General features: G+C 55.8%; 1 protein-coding gene across 2 annotated transcripts in view; it reads right to left on the reverse strand.

Annotated features, from left to right (window-relative positions):
* The window catches only part of CDH23 (cadherin related 23), a 382,425-nt gene that overhangs the window by 8,199 nt on the left and 354,441 nt on the right, over positions 1-19,785 (reverse strand). The window contains exons 45-60 of one of the 2 annotated variants that reach the window (XM_039911511.1): positions 19,039-19,497; positions 18,069-18,185; positions 17,005-17,229; positions 15,928-16,097; positions 15,585-15,722; positions 14,714-14,833; positions 12,362-12,539; positions 11,213-11,424; positions 9,446-9,640; positions 6,831-6,944; positions 5,445-5,574; positions 4,000-4,257; positions 2,657-2,818; positions 1,792-2,048; positions 501-598; positions 214-334 (exon numbers count right to left, since the gene is read on the reverse strand). In XM_039911511.1, coding sequence (XP_039767445.1) covers positions 214-334; positions 501-598; positions 1,792-2,048; positions 2,657-2,818; positions 4,000-4,257; positions 5,445-5,574; positions 6,831-6,944; positions 9,446-9,640; positions 11,213-11,424; positions 12,362-12,539; positions 14,714-14,833; positions 15,585-15,722; positions 15,928-16,097; positions 17,005-17,229; positions 18,069-18,185; positions 19,039-19,497 — 2,954 coding nt within the window. The remainder of the gene's footprint in view (positions 1-213; positions 335-500; positions 599-1,791; positions 2,049-2,656; positions 2,819-3,999; positions 4,258-5,444; positions 5,575-6,830; positions 6,945-9,445; positions 9,641-11,212; positions 11,425-12,361; positions 12,540-14,713; positions 14,834-15,584; positions 15,723-15,927; positions 16,098-17,004; positions 17,230-18,068; positions 18,186-19,038; positions 19,498-19,785) is intronic. The other variant, XM_039911510.1, reaches the window with a different exon arrangement.

Consider the following 19,785-nt stretch of genomic DNA (forward strand, 5'->3'; position numbering starts at 1 on the left):
CACGCACCGCTGAGACCCCCGCCCTGACCCCTCGGAGGGCACCAGGGCCCGACGCTCACCCACTCTGCCCATCCCGGCCCGACTGTGGAGGGGGACGTGGGGACCAGGCTTCGGGGAGGGGCCGGACCAGGCCAGACCAGGCCAAGAAGGCGAGGGTTAGACCCGGCCGGGCGGGGAAGGCTGGGGTGGGGTCGGGCTGGGGGGCAGCCATGCCTGCAGGGCTGACAGGTCTTCGGGGGCCCGGGAGGAGGTGGCCGGCTGCACGTCCAGGACGTTGTAGTTCCGGAAAAGATTCCGCAGCTGCTCCTTGTTCTCGTCGATCATCCGGATCACCCTGCAGGAGGTCAGCGGGGGCTGGTAGGGAGCGCCGGGGAGGCCGCAGGAGGCCTGGGTCGGGGGTTCAGGGGGCCTTGCGGGCAGGACGGGTGGGGTAGATCCCCGGGGGAGCTGAATCCGGGGGCCGCCCCCCAAACCATCCCTTCTTGGGCCCCACGGCTCACCGCTCCACGTCCAGAATCCTGTTCGTGTCCCGGTTCACCACATGGATCAGCAGCTCCGTCTGGGCGAAGTTCACGCGGCCCTTCTTGTCCACGTGGAACTGGCCGGGCGGCATCGGGGGGTGGTGAGGCCCCGGGCAAAGGGGAGGTGGGCCAGCCAGTGCCAGCCGAACCCCCACCCAGGGCACCGTCCCGGTTCTGCACGAGGTTAGTCCCGGGGGCAGGTGGGGCTGGGTCTTCTCTAGGAAGGGCTCAGCATCCCGAGACCTGGGTCCCGCCACCCCAAGACACCCCATATACAGTCTGGGCAAGGTGGGGGGGAAGTACAGCTTATTTTTTAATGGAATTTGTTAATCACTCAATATATGCCAGGCACTGTACTAAACCCTCCGGTAGATAGAAGCTGATCAAGCTGGACAGAGTCCATGGAAGGATGGTATTTGTTGAGCGCTTACTATATGCCGTAGTGCCATCTGCCAGGCACCGTTCTAAGCGCTGGGATAGATTCGAGGTGATCATGTTGGATACAGTCCCTGTTGCACATGGGGCTCACAGACTTAATCCCCATTTTACAGATGAGGTTACTGAGGCCCAGAGAAGTAAAATGACTTGCCCCAGGTCACACAGCAGACAAGTGGAGGGGCTGGGATTAGAAGCCATGACCTTCTAACTCCCAAGCCCATGCTCTATCCACTCCGTCATGCAGCTTCCCATGTCCCACATGGGACTCAGAGTCTTAATCCCCATTTTATAGGTGATGTAACTGAGGCACAGAGAAGTTGAGCGATTTGTCCCAGCTCACGAAGCAGACATGTTGGAGGAGCTGGGATTAGGACAGAGAAGCAGCATGGCTCAGTGGAAAGAGCCCGGGCTTGGGAGTCAGAGGTCTTGAGTTCGACTCCCGGATCTGCCACTTGTCAGCTGTGTGACTGTGGGCAAGTCACTTGACTTCTCTGTGCCTCAGTTTCCTCATCTGTAAAACGGGGATTAACTGTGAGCCTCACGTGGGACAACCTGATTACCCCGTATCTCCCCCAGCGCTTAGAACAGTGCTCCGCACATAGTAAGAGCTTAACAAATACCAAGATGATGATGATGATGATGATGACCCAGGTCCTTCTGACACCCAGACCCTTGCTCTCTCCATCAGGCCACACTGCTTCCCAGTTCTCTGCTCTCATCCACACCAGCCCTGGCCCTCCTCTCCTCAACTGTCCCACCCCTACCGACTCCCTCCGGATCCCCTCCCCGCCACCATTCTTCACCCCTGGGCCCCGGGCCCCCGGTCCAGCACCTGGACGTCGTCGGTGTTGACGATGGCGCCGGTGATGTTGGACAGCAGACGGACGAACTCCTCCTGGAACTGGCGTACGCGGTCCGGGATCTCGTTGATGATGATCTTGACCCTCTGGTCCTCCCGCAGGATGTAGATGCCGATCACGGCCGTGTCGTTGTGCCCGGCCAGGTCCACCGCCACCACGTCCACCACGAAGTAGCCGGGCCCGTAGGCGGTGAAGAGGTCGAAGGTCCGCAGGACCCCATCCAGGTGCCCTGGGCGGGGAGGGGGCTGCGGCTCAGGGCCGACCGCCCCACCCCCCGGGAAAGGCTCGGGATGCAGCCCAGGAGTCTCGGGTTGGGTGCCCTGACCGGCCGGCAGATGCCCTTTAGTTCAGCTCCTCGCCTTTTCCTCATCTCCTCCTCCCTTCCACAACACCCCGACTCGCTGCCTTTGCTCTTCGCCCCCCTCTCCGCCCCACGACACTTATGTATAGATCTATAATCTTATCTACTTGTGTTGATGTCCTTGGACTTGAACTGATGTCTGTCTCCCCAGCCCCTAGCTCTCTGTGGGCAGGGATCGTCTCTCTCTATTACTTTATTGTACTTTCCCAGACGCTTAGTACAGCGCTCTGCACACAGTAGGCGCTCCATAGATACGATCGAATGAATTCCAGTAAAAGCAGGCAGACACAGGCAGATCGGGAGGGGTCTCTGTGGGGCTAGGGAGGGTCTAGGGTAGTTTAGGCTGCTCTGGGGGAGGCTCAGAGCCTCGCTCGCCCCCTCCCCATTAAAATGTGGTCAATGAGCCACGACCGGCGAGGGAAGGGTGTGTGCCAAGGTGCCCAGGATCGCGGCCCACCCCCCGGTCTCTTTCCTACCCAAGGTGAAGACTTGGGCGGCCTCGGCCGAGTCGTTGGAGTGCTGGCGGATGTAGCGGATGGCCAGGATGCTGTACAGCACCAGGCTGTTGTTGCCGATGTCGCCGTCCAGGGCCAGCACCTGGACCAGCTCCGAGCCCACTTTGGCATCCGTGCTCACACCTGCCCGGGGTGGCGGGGTGAGGATCCGTCAGGGGGAGGGCAAGGGCGTCACGAGCCTCTTTTCACCCCAAGACCCCACTCTCCCCAGCTCAGACCCCTCCCACCAGGAAGCAGCGTGACTTAGCGGCAAATAATAATAATAATAATAATGATGGTATTAGTTAAGCGCTTACTATGTGCCAAGCACCGCTGTTAGCGCTGGGATAGATACAAGGTTAACGGGTTGTCCCACTTGGGGCTCACGGTCTTGATCCCCATTTTACAGATGAGGTAACTGAGGCACAGAGAAGTTAAGCTATTTGCCCAAAGTCACACAGGAGACAATTGGCGGAGTCGGGATTAGAACCCACGACCCCTGACTCCTAATCCCGTGTTCTTTCCACTAAGGTACGCTGTTTCTCTAAAGCACGGGTTGGGGAGTCAGAAGAGGTGGGTTCTAATCCCGACTCCACCTCTTGTCTGCTGCGTGACTTTGGGCAAGCGACTTCACTCCTCTGTGCCTCAGTGATCTCATCTGTAAAATGGGGATGAAGACTGTGCGCTCCACATGGGACCACCTGATTGCCTTGTATCTACCCCAGTGCTAGAACAGTGCTTGGCACATAGTAAAGGCTTAATGATAATGTTGGTATTTGTTAAGCGCTTACTATGTGCCGAGCACTGTTCTAAGCACTGGGGTAGATACAGGGTAATCACATTGTCCCACATGAGGCTCACAGTTAATCCCCATTTCACAGATGAGGTAACTGAGGCACAGAGAAGTGACTTGTCCACAGTCACACAGCTGACAAGTGGCGGAGCCGGGATTCGAACTCATGACCTCTGACTCCCAAGCCCGGGCTCTTTCCACTGAGCCACACTGCTTCTCTATAATGGTGGTATTTTGTTAAACGCTTACTATGTGCAAAGCACTGTTCTGAGCACTGGGAGATACAAGGTGATCAGGTTGTCCCAGGTGGGGCTCCCAGTTTTAATCCCCATTTTACAGCTGAGGTAACTGAGGCACAGAGAAGTTAAGTGATTTGCCCAAAGTCACACAGCTGGCAAGTGGCGGAGCCGGGATTAGAACCCATGACCTCTGACTCCCAAGACCGGGCCCTTTCCACTGAGCCACGCTTATTAGCATCATCTGTTCAGTCGTGGGCCCTTGCCCCCCGCTCTGGAGCCCACCCCCCACTCACCGGCCGTGTACTCGTTCTTGGTGAAACGCGGGGGCTGGTCGTTGATGTCCTCCAGGGCGATGCGGACCTCCTGCAGGGTCAGGTCGGTGGTCGGGTCCAGCAGCAGGCGGGCCCGGGGTCCCCGGGGGGGCGTCCAGCTGCGGTTGCTCGAGGCCTTGACGATGATGGAGAAGAGGGGCTCCCGCTCCCGGTCCAAGTCCCGCAACACCTTGAGCTGCCCCGCCCAGCTCAGATGGAAATTATTCTCCCTGTTTCCGGCTGCCGTGGGGACCGGGGGTTATAATGAGGAGGGGTAGGGGGGATAATAATAATGATGATGGTATTTGTCAGGCGCTTACTACGTGTCAAGCACTGTTCTAAGCGCTGGGATAGATACAAGGTAATCAGGTTGTCCCACGTGGGGCTCACAGTCTTAATCCCCATTTTAAAGATGAGGTAACTGAGTCACAGAGAAGTTAAGTGGCTTGCCCAAGGCCACACAGCTAAGTGGCAGAGCCGGGATTAGAACCCACGATCTCTGACTCCGCAGCCCGGGCTCTTTCCACTTAGCCACGCTGCTTCTCTATGAATTCTAATCCCGGCTCTGCTATTTGTCTGCTGTGTGGCCTTGGACAAGTCACTTAGCTTCTCTGGGCCTCGGTTACCTCATCTGTAAAACGGAGATTTAGACCTTGAGTCCCACGTGGGACAGGGGCTGCGTCAACCTGATTTGCTTGTATCCAGCCCAGTGCTTAGCACAGTGCCTGTCACATAGTAAGCACTTAAGTATCAGAATTACTATTAATTCCCATTTCACAGATGAGGGAACTGAGGCACAGAGAAGTTAAGCGCCTTGCCCAAGGGCACACAGCAGAGAAGTGGTGGAGTCGGGATAGTGGGAAGGGGTCGGGCGTCAGGGTAAGAAGGGGTGGGGGCGTCATGAGAAAGGGGCCGGAAGGAATGGTGAGAAGAGGCAGGGGAATGGAGAGAAGGGATGGGTCACAGTGAGAAGTGGGTTGACGGTGAGACGCTGTAGCGTCATGGTGAGGAGAGGGGATGGTGAGGATGGGGATGGTGAGAAGGGGTGAGGTCATGGTGAGAAGAGATGAGGTCGCGGTGAGAAGGGATGGGGTCATGGTGAGAAGGGTGGAGGGATAATAATAATTATGGTATTTGTTAAGCGCTTACTATGTGCCAAGGACTGTTCTAAGCGCTGGATGGAGAGGATGGGTCATAGCGAGAAGGGGCGGGGATGTGAAAAGTGGTGGGGTCATGGTTAGATGGTGTGAGGGGGCAGGGTGAGAAGAGGTGGGGGCCGGGGGGCACGGAGAGATGGGTGTGTGAGGGGTTAGCGAGAAGGGGCGAGGGGGTCTCAGAGGGTCCCCGAGGCTGGAGGGGCACCCAGGGGGCTTCAGTAGACTTTGGCCCGAGCATCCCACCCCAAGCCCATCCGACCACTCGCTCACCTGCGATAAAATAGTAGACGACAGCGTTGGGGCCCTCGTCGGCGTCCACGGCGCCCGTCACGTTGCCCACCACGGTGCCCGGCTGGGAATGCTCGGCCACGGACAGCAGCTGGTACTGGGGGCTGCCCTTCTGGGGACAGGGAGAGCCAGCCCATCGGGGAGGGGAGGGGGCCGCTCGGCTCACAGTCAGCCGCTCCCCTAACCCCGACCTTGGGTTAAACCCTAAATGGCACTCCCATTATTTCGGGCTTAGAACAGTGCTTGGCACATAGTAAGCACTTAACAAAATACCATAATTATTATTGAGGCTCTTTGTGGGCAGGGAAATGTGTTTACCAACTCTGTACTCTCCCAAGCACTTAAAACAGTGCTCCTAGAACGCTTGCATCCACCCCAGCGCTTAGTACAGTGCGTGGCACACATTACGCGCTAAACAAATACCATAATAATAATGATAATACACAGTAAGCGCTCAATAAATACTAATGATTGGTGGAATAAGTGTTTCTTAACCCTTTCTCTGTGCATTGTGGACTTGGCGACATGACATTTAACGGTGGGTGGCAGCTCCCTCCTCCTCATGCCGGAAACAAGCCCAGCTTTCACCTAGGTAACTGACCCCAAGGTCCGGCTTGCAGGTCCAGCTTCCTCAGTCCCACCCAGCTCCCACCACCTTCCCTCCTCCATACCCTCCGCCCCTTCCCCTGAAGTTTAAATCCCCTATGGGCTGTGGTTGGACACCAGGGATCACTGCTCTTCGGCCTCCTGGGAGAGTTGCAAGGAGCAGAAAGGAAGGCAGGGGAAGGGGTGGGAAAGGTCTGGAGAGAGAAGTTAAGCCACTTGCCCAAGGTCACACAAGCAGGGTACAGGGCTGCTCAGTGGCTGGAGCTGCCTGTCTGTGCTGCTGACTTTCAATCAATCAATCAGTGCCATTTATTGAGCGCTCACTCTGGGCAGAGCATAGTATTAAGCACTTGGGTGAGTATAATAGAATTAGTGGACATGTTCCCTGCCCATAGTGAGCATATAGCCTAGACATATTCAACTGAGAGTGTCGTGTGTGTTTGTGTGTGTGTGTATGTACATGTGGGTGCATGTGTGTGACAGAGAGTGATGAGGCAGAGAAAGGAGAAGAGTGTAGGGGGCCTCACCGGGGGTCTCAGGTCTTAAAGTCAAAGTCCGCTTGGCTTCTAATGAATTTAGACTTTACAGCAGCTGCTTTATTTCCTTTAGACTCGACTTTCTGGTTTCTTTTAGTGCCCGGGAAGTATTTCCATGGATAGGGGACAAAAAACATGCAGAATTGCCCTCCCCACTCCCCCAACTCCTCTGCCGCCTCACCCGGCCTACTCCCTCCCAACCGACAGTTGCTGACGGGGGCCTCACCGGGGGTCTCAGGAAGATTGGCTCGTTGTCATCAATGTCATCCAGAGCTACCTGCAGGGGCTGCATTGTCTCATAGGGGACCGGCTGGCCCAGGTCATTAGCCACCAGAATCAGCTGGCAGAGAAACAGAGGAGAGGATGAAGGACCAGGATCACCAGGCCAAGATTAGGGCCTATGACAAGGCCCGGGTGTTTAGGGGCAGACAGAAGAACTAAAGGATATTATTGTCCCTGCCCTCAAGGAGTTTACAGTCTAATGGGGAGAGGAGACATAATCTAACAGTAGTTTATCCACTATTTATGTGGGCAGAAAACTATCCTAACCACATGGAAAGGTGCAATAGCGCTAGAAGACACAACACCTGCCCTCAAATAGCTTAAAATGTAATGGGGGAGACACACAAAATGATTTCTAGAGAGGAGGAAGAAAAGAACGTAAAGATGGGCATGTAAATGAGTAAGTGCTTGAAGGGTAGATCGATATGTGTTACAGATGTTACAGGTGGCTGAGGATTTGACCGGGGGAGAAGAAAAATTAATCAGGGGAGGTCTCCTGGAGGAGATGGAATTTCAGGAGGGCTTTGAAGATGGGAAGAGCAGTTATCTGCCAGATGTGAAAGGGGAGGGATTTTGATGGGAGGAATAGTGAGAGCCAGGGGAGGAAGACGGGAGAGTCGAGAATGAGACACTGAGTATTTAACTTGAGGGAATAAAGAGTGAGAACTGGGGTGTAGTGGGAGCAGAGAGTGGATAAGTAAGAGGGAAAGAGCTGTTTGAATGCCTCAAAGCTGGTGGTCCAGAGTTTTGGATTGATGCAGAGAAGAATGGGTAACTGGGAAGCGGAGTGAAGTAGGTACTGGAGAGGAAAGAGTACGGAGCAGAGAGGCCATTGAGGAAGTTGATACAGTCATCTAACTGGGATTGGATGAGTGCACGGATCAGGGTGATGGGATTTTGCATGGAGGAGAAGGGGTGGAACTGGGAAATGTGCAGAAAAAAACTGATTTAGGGACAGACTGAATGTCAGAGTTGAAAAAGAACAAGGAGTCAAGGACAACAACAAGGTCGTGAGTATTTTATTGTTTACTTTGATAGGGAAGTTGGGTGGAGGAGAAGATTTGTGAGGGAACATGAGTTCAATTTTAAGCATATTGTGTTTAAGAGGCTGCTGGGACGTCGCTGTGGAGATGTGAGCTTGCAGAGCAGGAGAGAGGCCAGGACTAACGAGGTAGAATTGGGAGTCAACCACAGAGAGGTGGGAGTCGGAACTGTGAGAGCCGGTGAGCTCCCTGAAGGGGAGGGAATTCAGAACCACCCATAGAAAGGTCTACATTATAAATAGTTTAGCTGTAACAAGCCGGTAAACAGATATACCTACACATGAGTGCAGAGGTGGCTGATGAGATGGAAGGGGTGGGACTTAATCAGGGAAGGCTTCCTGAAACAGGCATTTTTGAAGGAGGCCAAAGGCCCTACCACAGCCTTCACAGAAGTGGCTGCCAGTTGGCCAGTTCCAAGGACCAGCCAAAGGAGGAATTAAGTCGAGAAGAAGGAAAGTCCAGACTGTGACTAGGGGAGGGGCTCTGCCTCTCTGTTCTTCTCTGTTCCACCCTCTGTCCTGCAGCTCTTCTTGGATCCAGCTGTGACCTTCTCCACCCCTACCCATGCTCAGCTCAGGCCCCCAGTGAGAAGCAGCGTGGCCTAATGGATAGACCATGGATCTGGGAGTCAGAGGTTCTTGGTTCTTGTCTCGGCTACACCACTTGTCTGCTGTGTGACCTTGGGAAAAGATACTTCATTTCTCTGGGCCTCAGTTACCTCATCTGTAAAATGGGGTTAAGACTGTGAGCCCCATGTGGGGCAGGGACTGTGTCCAATCCTATTACCTTGTGACTACCCCAGTACTTAGAACAGTGCTTGGCACATTGTAAGCACTTAACTTTCCTCCCTTTCTTGCTCCACCCCTTTTCCCTGTATCTGCCCCTGAAACCTTGGCCCACTCCCTGGATCCCCTGCTCTTTGTTTCCCACCCTCTACCCCGACCCGTTACCCTTGCCTTTCCTACCCTCTTATTCCTGCTCTCTGCCCTCATCCTCGGCCCCCTACCTTCTGCCCTCACCCGGTGCCTACCTCCCTTTCTGCTTTCTTCTTATGGTATTCATTAAGTGTTTACTGTGTGCCAGGCACCATACTAAGCTATTAGGGTAGATGCAAGGTAATCAGGTTGGACACAGTCCCTGATATGGGGTTCACAGTCTTAATCTCATTTTACAGATGAGTTAACTGAGGCCCAGAGAAGTGAAGTGGCTTGCCCCAGGTCACATAGCAGACAAGTGGCTGAGCAGGGATTAGAACCCAGGACCTTCTGACTCCCAGGTCTGTGCTCTATTCACTAGGCCATGTTACTTCCCCTTTGCCTTCACTCTCTTCTTCCCACCTTCTCCCCCCTAGCTCTTAGTCCCCAACCTCTGCCCACCCACTCTCTAGCCCTATGCTTAGCCTCCTCCCTTGTGCCCCATCCTTTGCCCCCACCCTCTGCCCTCCATCCTCTACCCTGGACTTTGGCCCTTACCTTCTGCCCCCCTGCCCGCCCTCTACCCCTTGCCCCAGGCTTACACTGTACATGGCCTGCTTCTCACGGTCAAGACGCTGAGCCGTCTGGATGAGGCCGCTGATGGGATCGATGGAGAAGTATTCCCAGTCCTTGTTTCCGGCACCTGTCTTGAGGAAGCTGTAGCGGACGGCCCCGTTGAGCCCCTCATCCCTGTCGGTGGCGTAGACCTCATACACGCTGGAGCGCAGGGGAATCTCCTGCAGGAGACAGGGACCGGAGGGCCAGATGATGCTCGCTCAGGCCCCAAACCCCTGAACTTCAGGACTCACAGAGCCTCACATCCCAGGCTCTGCCCATCACTGCCTCCCCCTGAGACCCTGGCAGCTCCCCAAGCCAGGGGGACCCAGGTCCCTGAAGGATTCACGGGGACAGAGATGGTGGCACACAGACCCGATGACTCCCTTCTCCCCACTCATTGTCAGATGTCCCGAGAGCTGCCTCCTGCTTCCCCTCCAAACCCAACCACAATCCTGACCTACTGGGACCTTTCCCTGGGCCTAGGGATTATGGATCCCAGGAACCATGCAATTCCCTAGGGAATTGCAGGGGGATGCCAAGAGTGGCCAGAAATGCATCCGTGTTTCAGGAATTTTTCAGCATTGCTGGCCACCACAACTCTCTGCAAGAGTAAAAGAAATGGGGGATGGGGGGCGGACAGTACCAATCCACAGATAATGGCAAAAAGAGGACACTGGGTGGGCTGTGAAGGGAGGTGGCCCCAGGAAGAGCCTGGGCCTGGAGGAAAGATGATTCTGGGGATGGGAATTTAGGAGAGTCACTGGATGCTTATTGGGGGCAACAATTCTGATATATTGTGCTCTCCCAAGCACTTAATAGAGTGCCCTGCACACACAGTAAGCGCTCAATAAGTGCCACTGGTTGACTGATGGCTATCGAGGAGCTCTGACCAAAGGAAAAGGACCCAGGAAGGTAGGGTTGCCGAAGGCAAGTGCTTCAAAAACTACCTGCCTCCGATAATCCAAATTGCAAGTAATCCCCATTATAAGTTACCAAGAGGTAGCGTGGACTGGTGAAAAGAGCACAGGACTGGGAGTTAGGAGACCCAGGTTCTAGTCCCAGCGCTGCCACTTTTCTGCAGTGTGACCTGGGGCAAACCATTTAACCCTCTGTGCCTTAGATTTCTCACTTGTGAAAAGGAGATAAAATTCCTGTTTTCCCTCTCTGATTGTGCCTCTTGTCTCTACCCTAGTGTTTTAGCACATAGTAAGTGCTTAATAGATGCCACCATCACCATTACTGGATACTGACTGGAGCTGCCCAATGCCCCCACATGCCAAAACTGGAGCATTCGTCGTCCTTTTTGTCGTCCTTATATTGTCCTTTGGAAATTTCTTCCCTGCTCCTCACTCAAGAGGCACAGACAACTTTGGGGTCAGGAACAGGAGATCTGGGTCAGGGGTTCAGACAGTGAAGGGTGCCCGGGAAGGATGGTGGGTTGGTGGGGGCAGGTGGTGAAAGGCGGCAAGAATTGGTGGAGATTGGTGGGGCTGGGGAGAGGTGGGTGGGAAGGGATGGGCTGGAGGGTGGTGGCAGGAAGTGGTGGGGGGAAGAGCAGGTGATGATGAAGGTGGAGATTGGTGAGGGGTAGGGAGGGATGGGTGATGAGAGTGGCAGGTGGAGAATAGTAAGTGGTGAGGGTGGATATTGGCAGGGTGGGGAGGGGCGAGTGGTGGGGGTGGGGGTTGGGATGGGCTGGTGGCGAGGGCAGGGGTTAGGGTTGGTGAGGATGGGCATGGGGCATTGATTACCTCCTTGACATGGAGGATGGTGCCGTTGGGGGGGCGGACAAAGACGGGCCGGTTGTCGTTGACATCAATCACCTCGACCAGCAGCATGGAGGTGCCCCAGAGCGGGGGCTGCCCCCGATCCGTCGCCACCACCGTCAGGTTGAACCTCTCATACGACTGCAGGGGCCGCCGGGTGGTCACCAGCCCCGAGTCCTGGTGGATCTGGAAGGCCTCTTTGGGGGGGGAGGTGACCCGGCACTGGCTGGAACCCACCCCAGCCCCAGTGCTCCAGCCCCCCCACCCTCCCGCCCCGGCACCCTCCCCCTCTCCTTCCCCCAGCCCCAAGCCTTGCCATCTTTCTTGTTCCCTGCATTCCTATCACCTGGGCTTCATGGATCCCTGGGAAACAGAATGAGCTGGGCTTGCCAGATGGGAGGGTCTGCGTGGAGCTGGCTATCTCTCCGACTGCCTGAATGGATTGGAGGCTCAGGAGGGGAGAGGCTGCGCCCAGCTCTTTGTCTGCCGCTCCCCATGGGGCCTTGTTTAGGGTGCAGCCCTGATGAATCCTCTGCATCCATCCTTCCTTCCTTCCTTCCCACCCCCGGTCCTCGGCGGGGGCGACTGCTATCCCATCCTCAACTCCTCTTGTCAGGATCTGGTACCCTGGCCCCTGGCACCTCCCCCTGGCTGACTCTCCGTGGCCACTGGTACAGGCATTTCCTCCTGGCCCCTGCCCCAGCTGACTCTCCCTGGCACCTGCGTGGCCAGCTCTCTCTGGCCCCTTCCCTGGCTGACTCTCTCTGGTCCCTGGTACAGGCTTCTCCCCCTAGCACTTGCCCAGGTGAATTTCCCTGGCACCTGCCCTGGCTGACCCTCACTGGCTTCTAGTACAAGCGTCTCCCCGGCCCCTACCCTGACCAACTCCCCATGGCCCCTGCCTGGGCTGACTCTCCCTGCCCTCTAGTACAGGCACCTCCCCCAGACCCCACCCTAGCCGACTCTCCCTGGTCCCTGGCATGGGGCATGTCCCCCCTGTCCCTGAAGGCAGGCATGGGGTGGGCATGCTTCTTCCTTTCCAGCTGGGGGTCCCTCAGGGCTTAGGGTAAACAGGGAGGTCTCGATCCTCCACTGGGAAACATCGCCATTCTAGGCCTGGCTGCGGCTACATACCCACGCCGGGCCCATCCATGGTGTAGACCACCTCTCCGTTGTCACCCTCATCCTGGTCGGTGGCCACCATGCTGATGACGGATGTGCCTTCGGGTTCATTCTCATAGACACTGGTGCTGAACTGGCCCCGGGAGAATTGGGGCCGGCAGTCATTGACATCCAGCACCGTGATCACCACCTGCCGGGAGAAGAGGGCCAGGGGTCAGGGATTGATTAGAAGAAAGCAGTAGTAAGGACTGGGAGAAAACACTTCAAAGGGCTTTTTAAAATGGTATTTGTTTAGCGCTATGTGCCAGGCACTGTACTAAGTGCTGGGGTAGATACAAGCTAATCAGGTTGGACACAGTCCTTGTCGCAGTGGGGCTCACAGTCTGAATCCCCATTTTATAGAAGAGGTAATAATAATAATGTTGGTATTTGTTAAGCGCTTACTATGTGCAGAGCACTGTTCTAAACTGTGGGGTAGATACAGAGCAATCAGGTTGTCCCACGTGAGGCTCACAGTTAATCCCCATTTTACAGATGAGGTAACCGAGGCAAGGAGAAGTTAAGTGACTGGCCCACAGTCACACAGCTGCCAAGTGGCAGAGCCGGAAATCGAACCCATGACCTCCGACTCTCAAGCCCGGGCTCTTTCCACTGAGCCATGCTGCTTCTGTTAAAAAAAAGGCATTTGTTAAGCGCTTACTATGTGCAAAGCACTGTTCTGAGCGCTGGGGGGATACAGGGTGATCAGGTTGTCCCACGTGGGGCTCAGAGTCTTAATCCCCATTTTACAGATGAGGGAACTAAGGCACAGAGAAGTTGAGTGACTCGCCCAAAGTCACACAGCTGACAAGCCACGGATCTGAGATTAGAACCCATGACACCTGACTCCCAAGCCCAGGCTTTTTCCATTGAGCCACGCTGCTTGTCACACAGTTGACAAGTGGCTGAGCTGAGATCAGAACCCAAGTCCTCTAACTCCCAGGCCCTGGTTCTTTCCATTAGGCCATGCTGCTTTTATCTGCAAACTACCTGCAGCTCGTGTCTGCCTGGGTCACAAGGACCATCTCCCTTGGTCTCGCCTATCCCGCCGTCGACCCCTGGGTCACGTCCTCCCGTGGTCCTGGAACGCCCTCCCTCCTCACCTCCGCCAAACTGATTCTCTTTCCCTCTTCAAAACCTTACTTAAAAATCACCTCCTCCAAGAGGCCTTCCCAGACTGAGCTCCTCTTCCCCCTCTACTCCCTCTGCCATCCCCCTTTTACCTCTCCGCAGCTAAAGCCTCATTTTCCCCTTTTCCCTCTGCTCCTCCACCTCTCCCTTCCCATCCCCACAGCACTGTACTCGTCCGCTCAACTGTATATATTTCGTTACCCTATTTATTTTGTTAATGAATTGTACATCGCCTTGATTCTATTTAGTTGCCATTGTTTTTACGAGATGTTCTTCCCCTTGACGCTGTTTAGTGCCATTGTTCTCGTCTGTCCGTCTCCCCCGATTAGACTGTAAGCCCGTCAAACGGCAGGGACTGTCTCTATCTGTTGCCGACTTGTTCATCCCAAGCGCTTAGTACAGTGCTCTGCCCATAGTAAGCGCTCAATAAATACTATTGAATGAATGAATGAATACAAATCGGTAACAGATAGAGACAGTCCCTGCCCTTTGACGGGCTGACAGTCTAATCGGGGGAGACGGACAGACAAGAACAATAGCAGTAAATACCTGGGCACCGGGACCTAAAAGACAGGTTGGGAAATGGGGCTCCAGGATCTGGAATGGATTCCTGGCTCAACCCATCCCCAGCTATTCCCTTAACCTCCACTAACTGCTGCCTGTGAGCTCCTCTTCTCCAGTGACGGAGCCTCGCCTCTCTGAGTCGCAAGGGCTCGGCTCCTGCTCCCAGGAGGCACTAGGTTCACTGTCGAGCCCCTGGAGACACCCTCTATAGTTTCCCAGAAGTGCTCAGTATAGTGCTCTGCACACAACAGGAACCCAAGACAGCACTCTGCACCTAAAAGGCACGCAGTAATCAATCAAGCGATGGTATTTATAGGGTGCTTACTGTATGCAGAGCACTGTACTTGGCGCTTGGGAGAGTACAATATAAACCACTACTAATCTTCCAGGCCCTTTCCTCCCTTTTTGCAGGGGCCGTGTCTGTCCTCTCTCCACTGCCCTCAGCAGTATAGCTCAGCGGGGACTCTTCTTTTGCTCCAGGGACTCTCTACTTCCCTGCGACCCCACCCACTGTTCCTGCTCCCCTAATCTGGCGGCCGCTGCCCTTCCCGCTTCGCCTTCTGGGCAGTTCCCCAGACCTCCAAGGGCACTCAGCCCAGCAGCCTGGCAGCCCGGCCCTTGAGCTCCCACCTGCACCGAGTTCTCCCGGCGGTTACTGGATACATCTCCGGGGTTGTCTCTGGCCACAGCCGTGAGGATGTAGTGGTCCTTCTTCTCCCGATCCAAGGCGGAGAGCACAAAGATGTCTCCCTGGGAGGGCAGAAGGAGCCGGCCCTGCCCTCTGGATCTCCCACTACCCATTGCTTCCTCTAGCCAGAGGCCCCTGGGCCTGGAGCCAGACCTTCCGCCTAGCCTTCTGCTTGGCCTTCTACTGGCCCAGCAGTTTCTGTTCCACTCCAGGGTCGGAAGTGATGGAGCTGATTCCAATCAGGAGAATCACCTGCTTCTCCACAGCCAGGGAAAACCGGACAGGATCCCGTGGTGGCAGGATTGGGTGGAGGGAAGAGGCTGGTGGTCTCTGTCCCTTGCCCTCCGATACCTCTTGGAGCACACACGTGGGAAGGGGGAAGGAATTGGGAACTTCCACTTTCTCTGGCAAAGGGCTCCTTGAGGATTTGTGAAGGGTAAACACTGAGGAGGTGGCTTACCTCCACCTGCTCTGAGGGGTTTCTGCTGCAGAAGGAGGGATTCAGGGTTGATGTAAGCACTTCTGTTGGGGGAGCCCTGGGTACTGCATTAGGGGTTGAACTCTTCTTATTTAGAGATTAAAAAAAATAATGGTATTTGTCAAGTGCTTACTGTGTGTCAAGCACTGTTCTAAGCAGTGGGGTAGATATGACCTAATCGGGTTGGACACATGGGGCTCACGCTCTTAATCGTAGGAACCAGACCCATCAGCCTGGAGGCAGGGGGATGGACAACGTGATCTTGGAAGTCCAGGACAAGCCGAGGTCGGGGTCACCCTCAGCCATGGCCACTCCTCCCCCGGGGCCCCTCTTACCGTGGAAGGATCGATCCCAAACTTGCCTTCTCCATCCCCCAGGCTATATTGGATGAGGGCGAAGGGGCCCGAGTCAGCATCCGTGGCTGTAACTGTCAAAAGGACCGTGCCCAGGGGCACATCCTCTAAGACAGGTATCTGGATGTGGGAGACGGGACAGAACAAGGAAAACAGGCAGGACGTCAGTGGGAAGAGCTGGCTGGAGGAGCCGAAATCTCCGCTGCCCCACTAGGCTGTTGAGTCTGTGGTTAGTTGTGGGTCCTCCAGGATGGGGGAGCTGACCTGGGGGTGGCGGGGACCTGCACTGTCTCAGGCCACCTCCTGGTCCCGCGGCTCCGCCCACCTGGTAGGCCGCCTGTCCGAAGACGGGGTTGTTGTCGTTGACGTCCACAATCTCCAGGTACACGGGGATCTCGGCCGCTCTGGGTGGAGAACCATTGTCCGAAGCTCGGACCGTAAAGTTGAGCCACTGCACCTCCTCGTAGTCCACCGTCCGGTTGGCGATGACCTTTCCTGGGGGGTAGGGGGGAGTTCACATCTACATGTTGGCCCTCTTGCTCACTCACAGCGGGAGTAGGGAAAAAAGCACAAGTACAGATGTGCCCCTGTCCCAGCTGAGCCAGACCGTCTTGGCCCTGTTCTGCCCCGGTCCCTGCCCCGTCCCGATCCCTGACCCTGCCTCTGCCCTACCCTGCTCTGCCCCTGCCCTCACTGGCTGGAAACTTTATAGCTGGGGGAAGATGGTGTTGGAGCAGAGGGCAACTTGGTCTCCAGCGTCCTTAGGGGCAGTTACACCCTAGTGCCCTGCCTCAATCACATGCCCTTCTGTGCCCTTCCCTCAGGGCTGTAGCAGTAATAATAACAATTATTGTGATATCTGTTAAGCTCATACAATGTACTAAGAGCTGGGGTGGATGCAAGCAAATGGGGTTGGACACAGTTCCTGTCCCACACTGGGGCTCACAGTCTCAATCCCCCTTTTACAGATGAGGTAACTGAGGTATAGAGAAGTGAAGTGTTTTGCCCAAGGTCACACAGCACTCTAGTGTAGGAGCCCAGATCAGAACCCATATCCTTCTGACTCCCAGGCCTGTGCTTTATGGCCCTATGGAGGGAGATAGCATGTGCTCATCGAGAGTCCCGCCACAAGGAAGAGGGGCAATTGGCCAAATTGGCCAAACCACCATTGGGGAGGGGATGGGGTTTGGGGGCCAAGGACGGCCGACAAGTACAGTCAAATCATGTGGTTCCAATGGAGGCGGCATCCCCATCGGGCTGCCGCTGCCCCACTGACCAATCTGGATTTCTGGGGACAAGGAAAGGGCTGTCCCATGTCTCCATCAGAGGTAACTGTCACTGCAGTCAGAGGGCTTGTTGTAGGGAAGGGGGCTGTGGTGTTCTATCTCTCATACTGGCCTACCTGTAGAATCATCCTCAAGCTGGGCATATCCCGGGGGCACCAGGTTCAGCAGAGTGTAGGTAATTTGTCCATTGGCCCCCTTGTCGGGGTCCACGGCGGCCACTGAGATGAGGGTGGTGCCCGGCGTCGCCCCTTCCAGCACCCGCTCCATGAAGTAGGTGATCCCAAAGGGCCGGAACTGGGGTGTGTTGTCATTGACGTCCAGGATGTTGACGGTCAGCTTGGCTGGGGGCCGTGGAGCCGGATGGGGGAGGGACGGAGCCGGGCGGAGCAAGGGAAGGAAGAGCCGGTGAGGGCAGAGCCAAAGAAGAAGGTATAGTCCCGGGGGGTGGGGTGGGGGGGGGGGAGAAACGGAGCAGTGGAACGTGACAGGCCTCATCCATCCAAGGGACTTTCGGTCAGATCCCGCTGGGGATCGACTCAGACAGAGGGGAAATCTAGTTCTCACAGGGCCCCTTTCCCTCACCGTCAATTGATCAATGGTACTTATTGAGCATTTAGTGTGTGCAGAGCACTGTACTAAGCTCTTGGGAGGAGACAATACAATAGAGCTGGTTATAAACTCATTAGATGCTAGGAACACATCTACTAATTCTGCTGTATTGTACTCTCCCAGGTGCTTAGTACAGCGCTCTGCACCCAGTAAACGCTCAATAAATGCTATTGATTGATAAATACCATTTGTTGAGAGACATAGTCCCTGCCCAAATTTACAGTATAGAGGATAAGTCTACTCCAGATGACTCTGACTGTAGTGTAAAACCATTAATTTCCTCTCACCCCAAACACTACCTCTCCCCATTCTCCAGGACAGGTGTAGGAGTCACCCCTCAGATTTACGGTGTTTTTATTCACTGCACCACAGGGCCCAGCCATTCCTCTGGGCCAGGTGTTGAGTCCTGGGCATGTGGGTTCCGACTGATGGCTCCAGTGAGATTAATCCCTCCAGCACCGCCTCCCCCTCCCACTTCTGTCGGCCCATACCCTGTGCCCTGTGGTCCCTGGGGTGATGCTCAGGGCAGTTCTTGGCACTGGGAAGACGGGGGTGGGGGTGGGACTCTTACCGTTGGGCACGCTGACAGCGCGCTCGGGAAGGTCACTGGCACCGTCAAGCACCGAGATGGTGACCTCATAGGTGGCGACCAGCTCTCGGTTCAAGGGGGACTTCACCAGCACAGACCCTGGCAACCCCAAAAGTTTCACTTAATCCACTGCCCAAACTCAGACCCCCAGCAAGTCAGGAAGGGGGAGAAGGAAGACCCCGACTCCCTAAAATAAACTCTCCCTCCTTACTTCCTTCCCTTGCCCACCCCAGTGACTATCCTTCTGTCTGTTTGACCTAAGGACTGGTGCCCCTAGCCCCAGGGGCCATATGGACCTTCCCTCTCCAATCCTAGGGTGAGGCAGGGCAGGTAAAGGGCTGGGACCTATTTGGTCCCACCCCAGAAGTGACCCACCGAGCTCCCCCTGGTGGTTCTGTGTCACTTACCCAGAGGCTTCCTCCTCCTCCTCCTCATCCTCCTTCTCCTCCTCCTCCCTCCTCCTTTGCCCACTTCCCATCTCCAGGCTGGGCCTGGCTGGGGGGTAGGCATCGGGGAAAGGGAGTGGGTTCCGTTCAGTCTGCAAAGGTCGTGCCCCAGCAGCTCTGACAGGGAGTCAGGCTAGGTGCTCGGGGTAGGGGAGAGGAAGTGGCATGGAGGGCATGGTGGGTGTGGATGTGAGACGGTGGGTGGGGTGGGCAAAGAGACGAGGCGAGAATGATAGAAAAACAGAGCTCAAACCTGCGGGCCTGAAAGCCGGAGGGAAGAGAAGAGGGTTGAAATCGGTTAGTCTAGAGTGCAGTCAGGACCGGGGAGAGGGAGAGAGAGAAAGCAACAGAGAGAGCCCAGGGCAAGCTAAGGGAGAAAGAGCAGCAGGAAGAGATGAAAGAAAGAGAAAGCAAGAAAAAGGAGGTGCAGGGAGAGAGACTGTGAGAAAGAGACAGTGTACGAGCGAGAGGAGACCACCCCGCCCCGACCCCGGCAAGCCGCATACCTGTCTCCGCATTCACGGCGAAAGCCTGGTCCTGCTCGGTCACCAGGTGATCCGTGTCGTCCTTTGCCACGATGCTGACAATGTGATACTCCAGCTGGGGGTTAAGGTCGCGGTCGATGGCGGGCACCTCGGCGACGACGGTGCCCGGTGAGGCGGATTCAGGCACGCTCACGGTCTGGACAGGGTCGAGGAACTCGGGCCGAGAGTCATTGATGTCGTCAATGAGGATGGTGACCACCGCAGTGCCCGAGAGCGGGGTCGTCCCCCGGTCCACTGCCACCACCGTCAGCCGGTAGGCATCCTGCTCCTCCCGGTCGATGGTGGCATCGCCCACCCGCACCAGGCCGGTGACCGGGTGGATTAGAAAGCGATCCTGGGCCCCGCTCTCGATCCGATAGCTCAGCTGCCCATTGGGGCCGCTGTCCTTGTCACTGGCGGTCACCTGGAGGATGGAAAATCCTGCAGGGGTGAGATGGGGCAGGGATGCCATCTAGGTTTGGATGGACCCTGTGGGAGAGGGGTCACCAGGGGTTGTGAGAGGGACAGCTCGGGGTGGGAGAGGGTAAGTTGGGAATGAAGAGGGGAGAAGCGAGGGGTAATGGGTGGACCATTCCTGGCAGGAGGACTGCAATCCTACTGTCCTCCAAGTGTCCCAAGGTCTGGGCTGAGTGGATCAAGGGTCGACCATTCAGTCAGCGTGACCTGGAGCTCAGTAGGTGTTTGATCAATATCGTCGATTGAGTGACT

The sequence above is a fragment of the Ornithorhynchus anatinus genome, chromosome 3 (assembly GCF_004115215.2).
Source record: "Ornithorhynchus anatinus isolate Pmale09 chromosome 3, mOrnAna1.pri.v4, whole genome shotgun sequence".
Taxonomy (NCBI): domain Eukaryota; kingdom Metazoa; phylum Chordata; class Mammalia; order Monotremata; family Ornithorhynchidae; genus Ornithorhynchus; species Ornithorhynchus anatinus.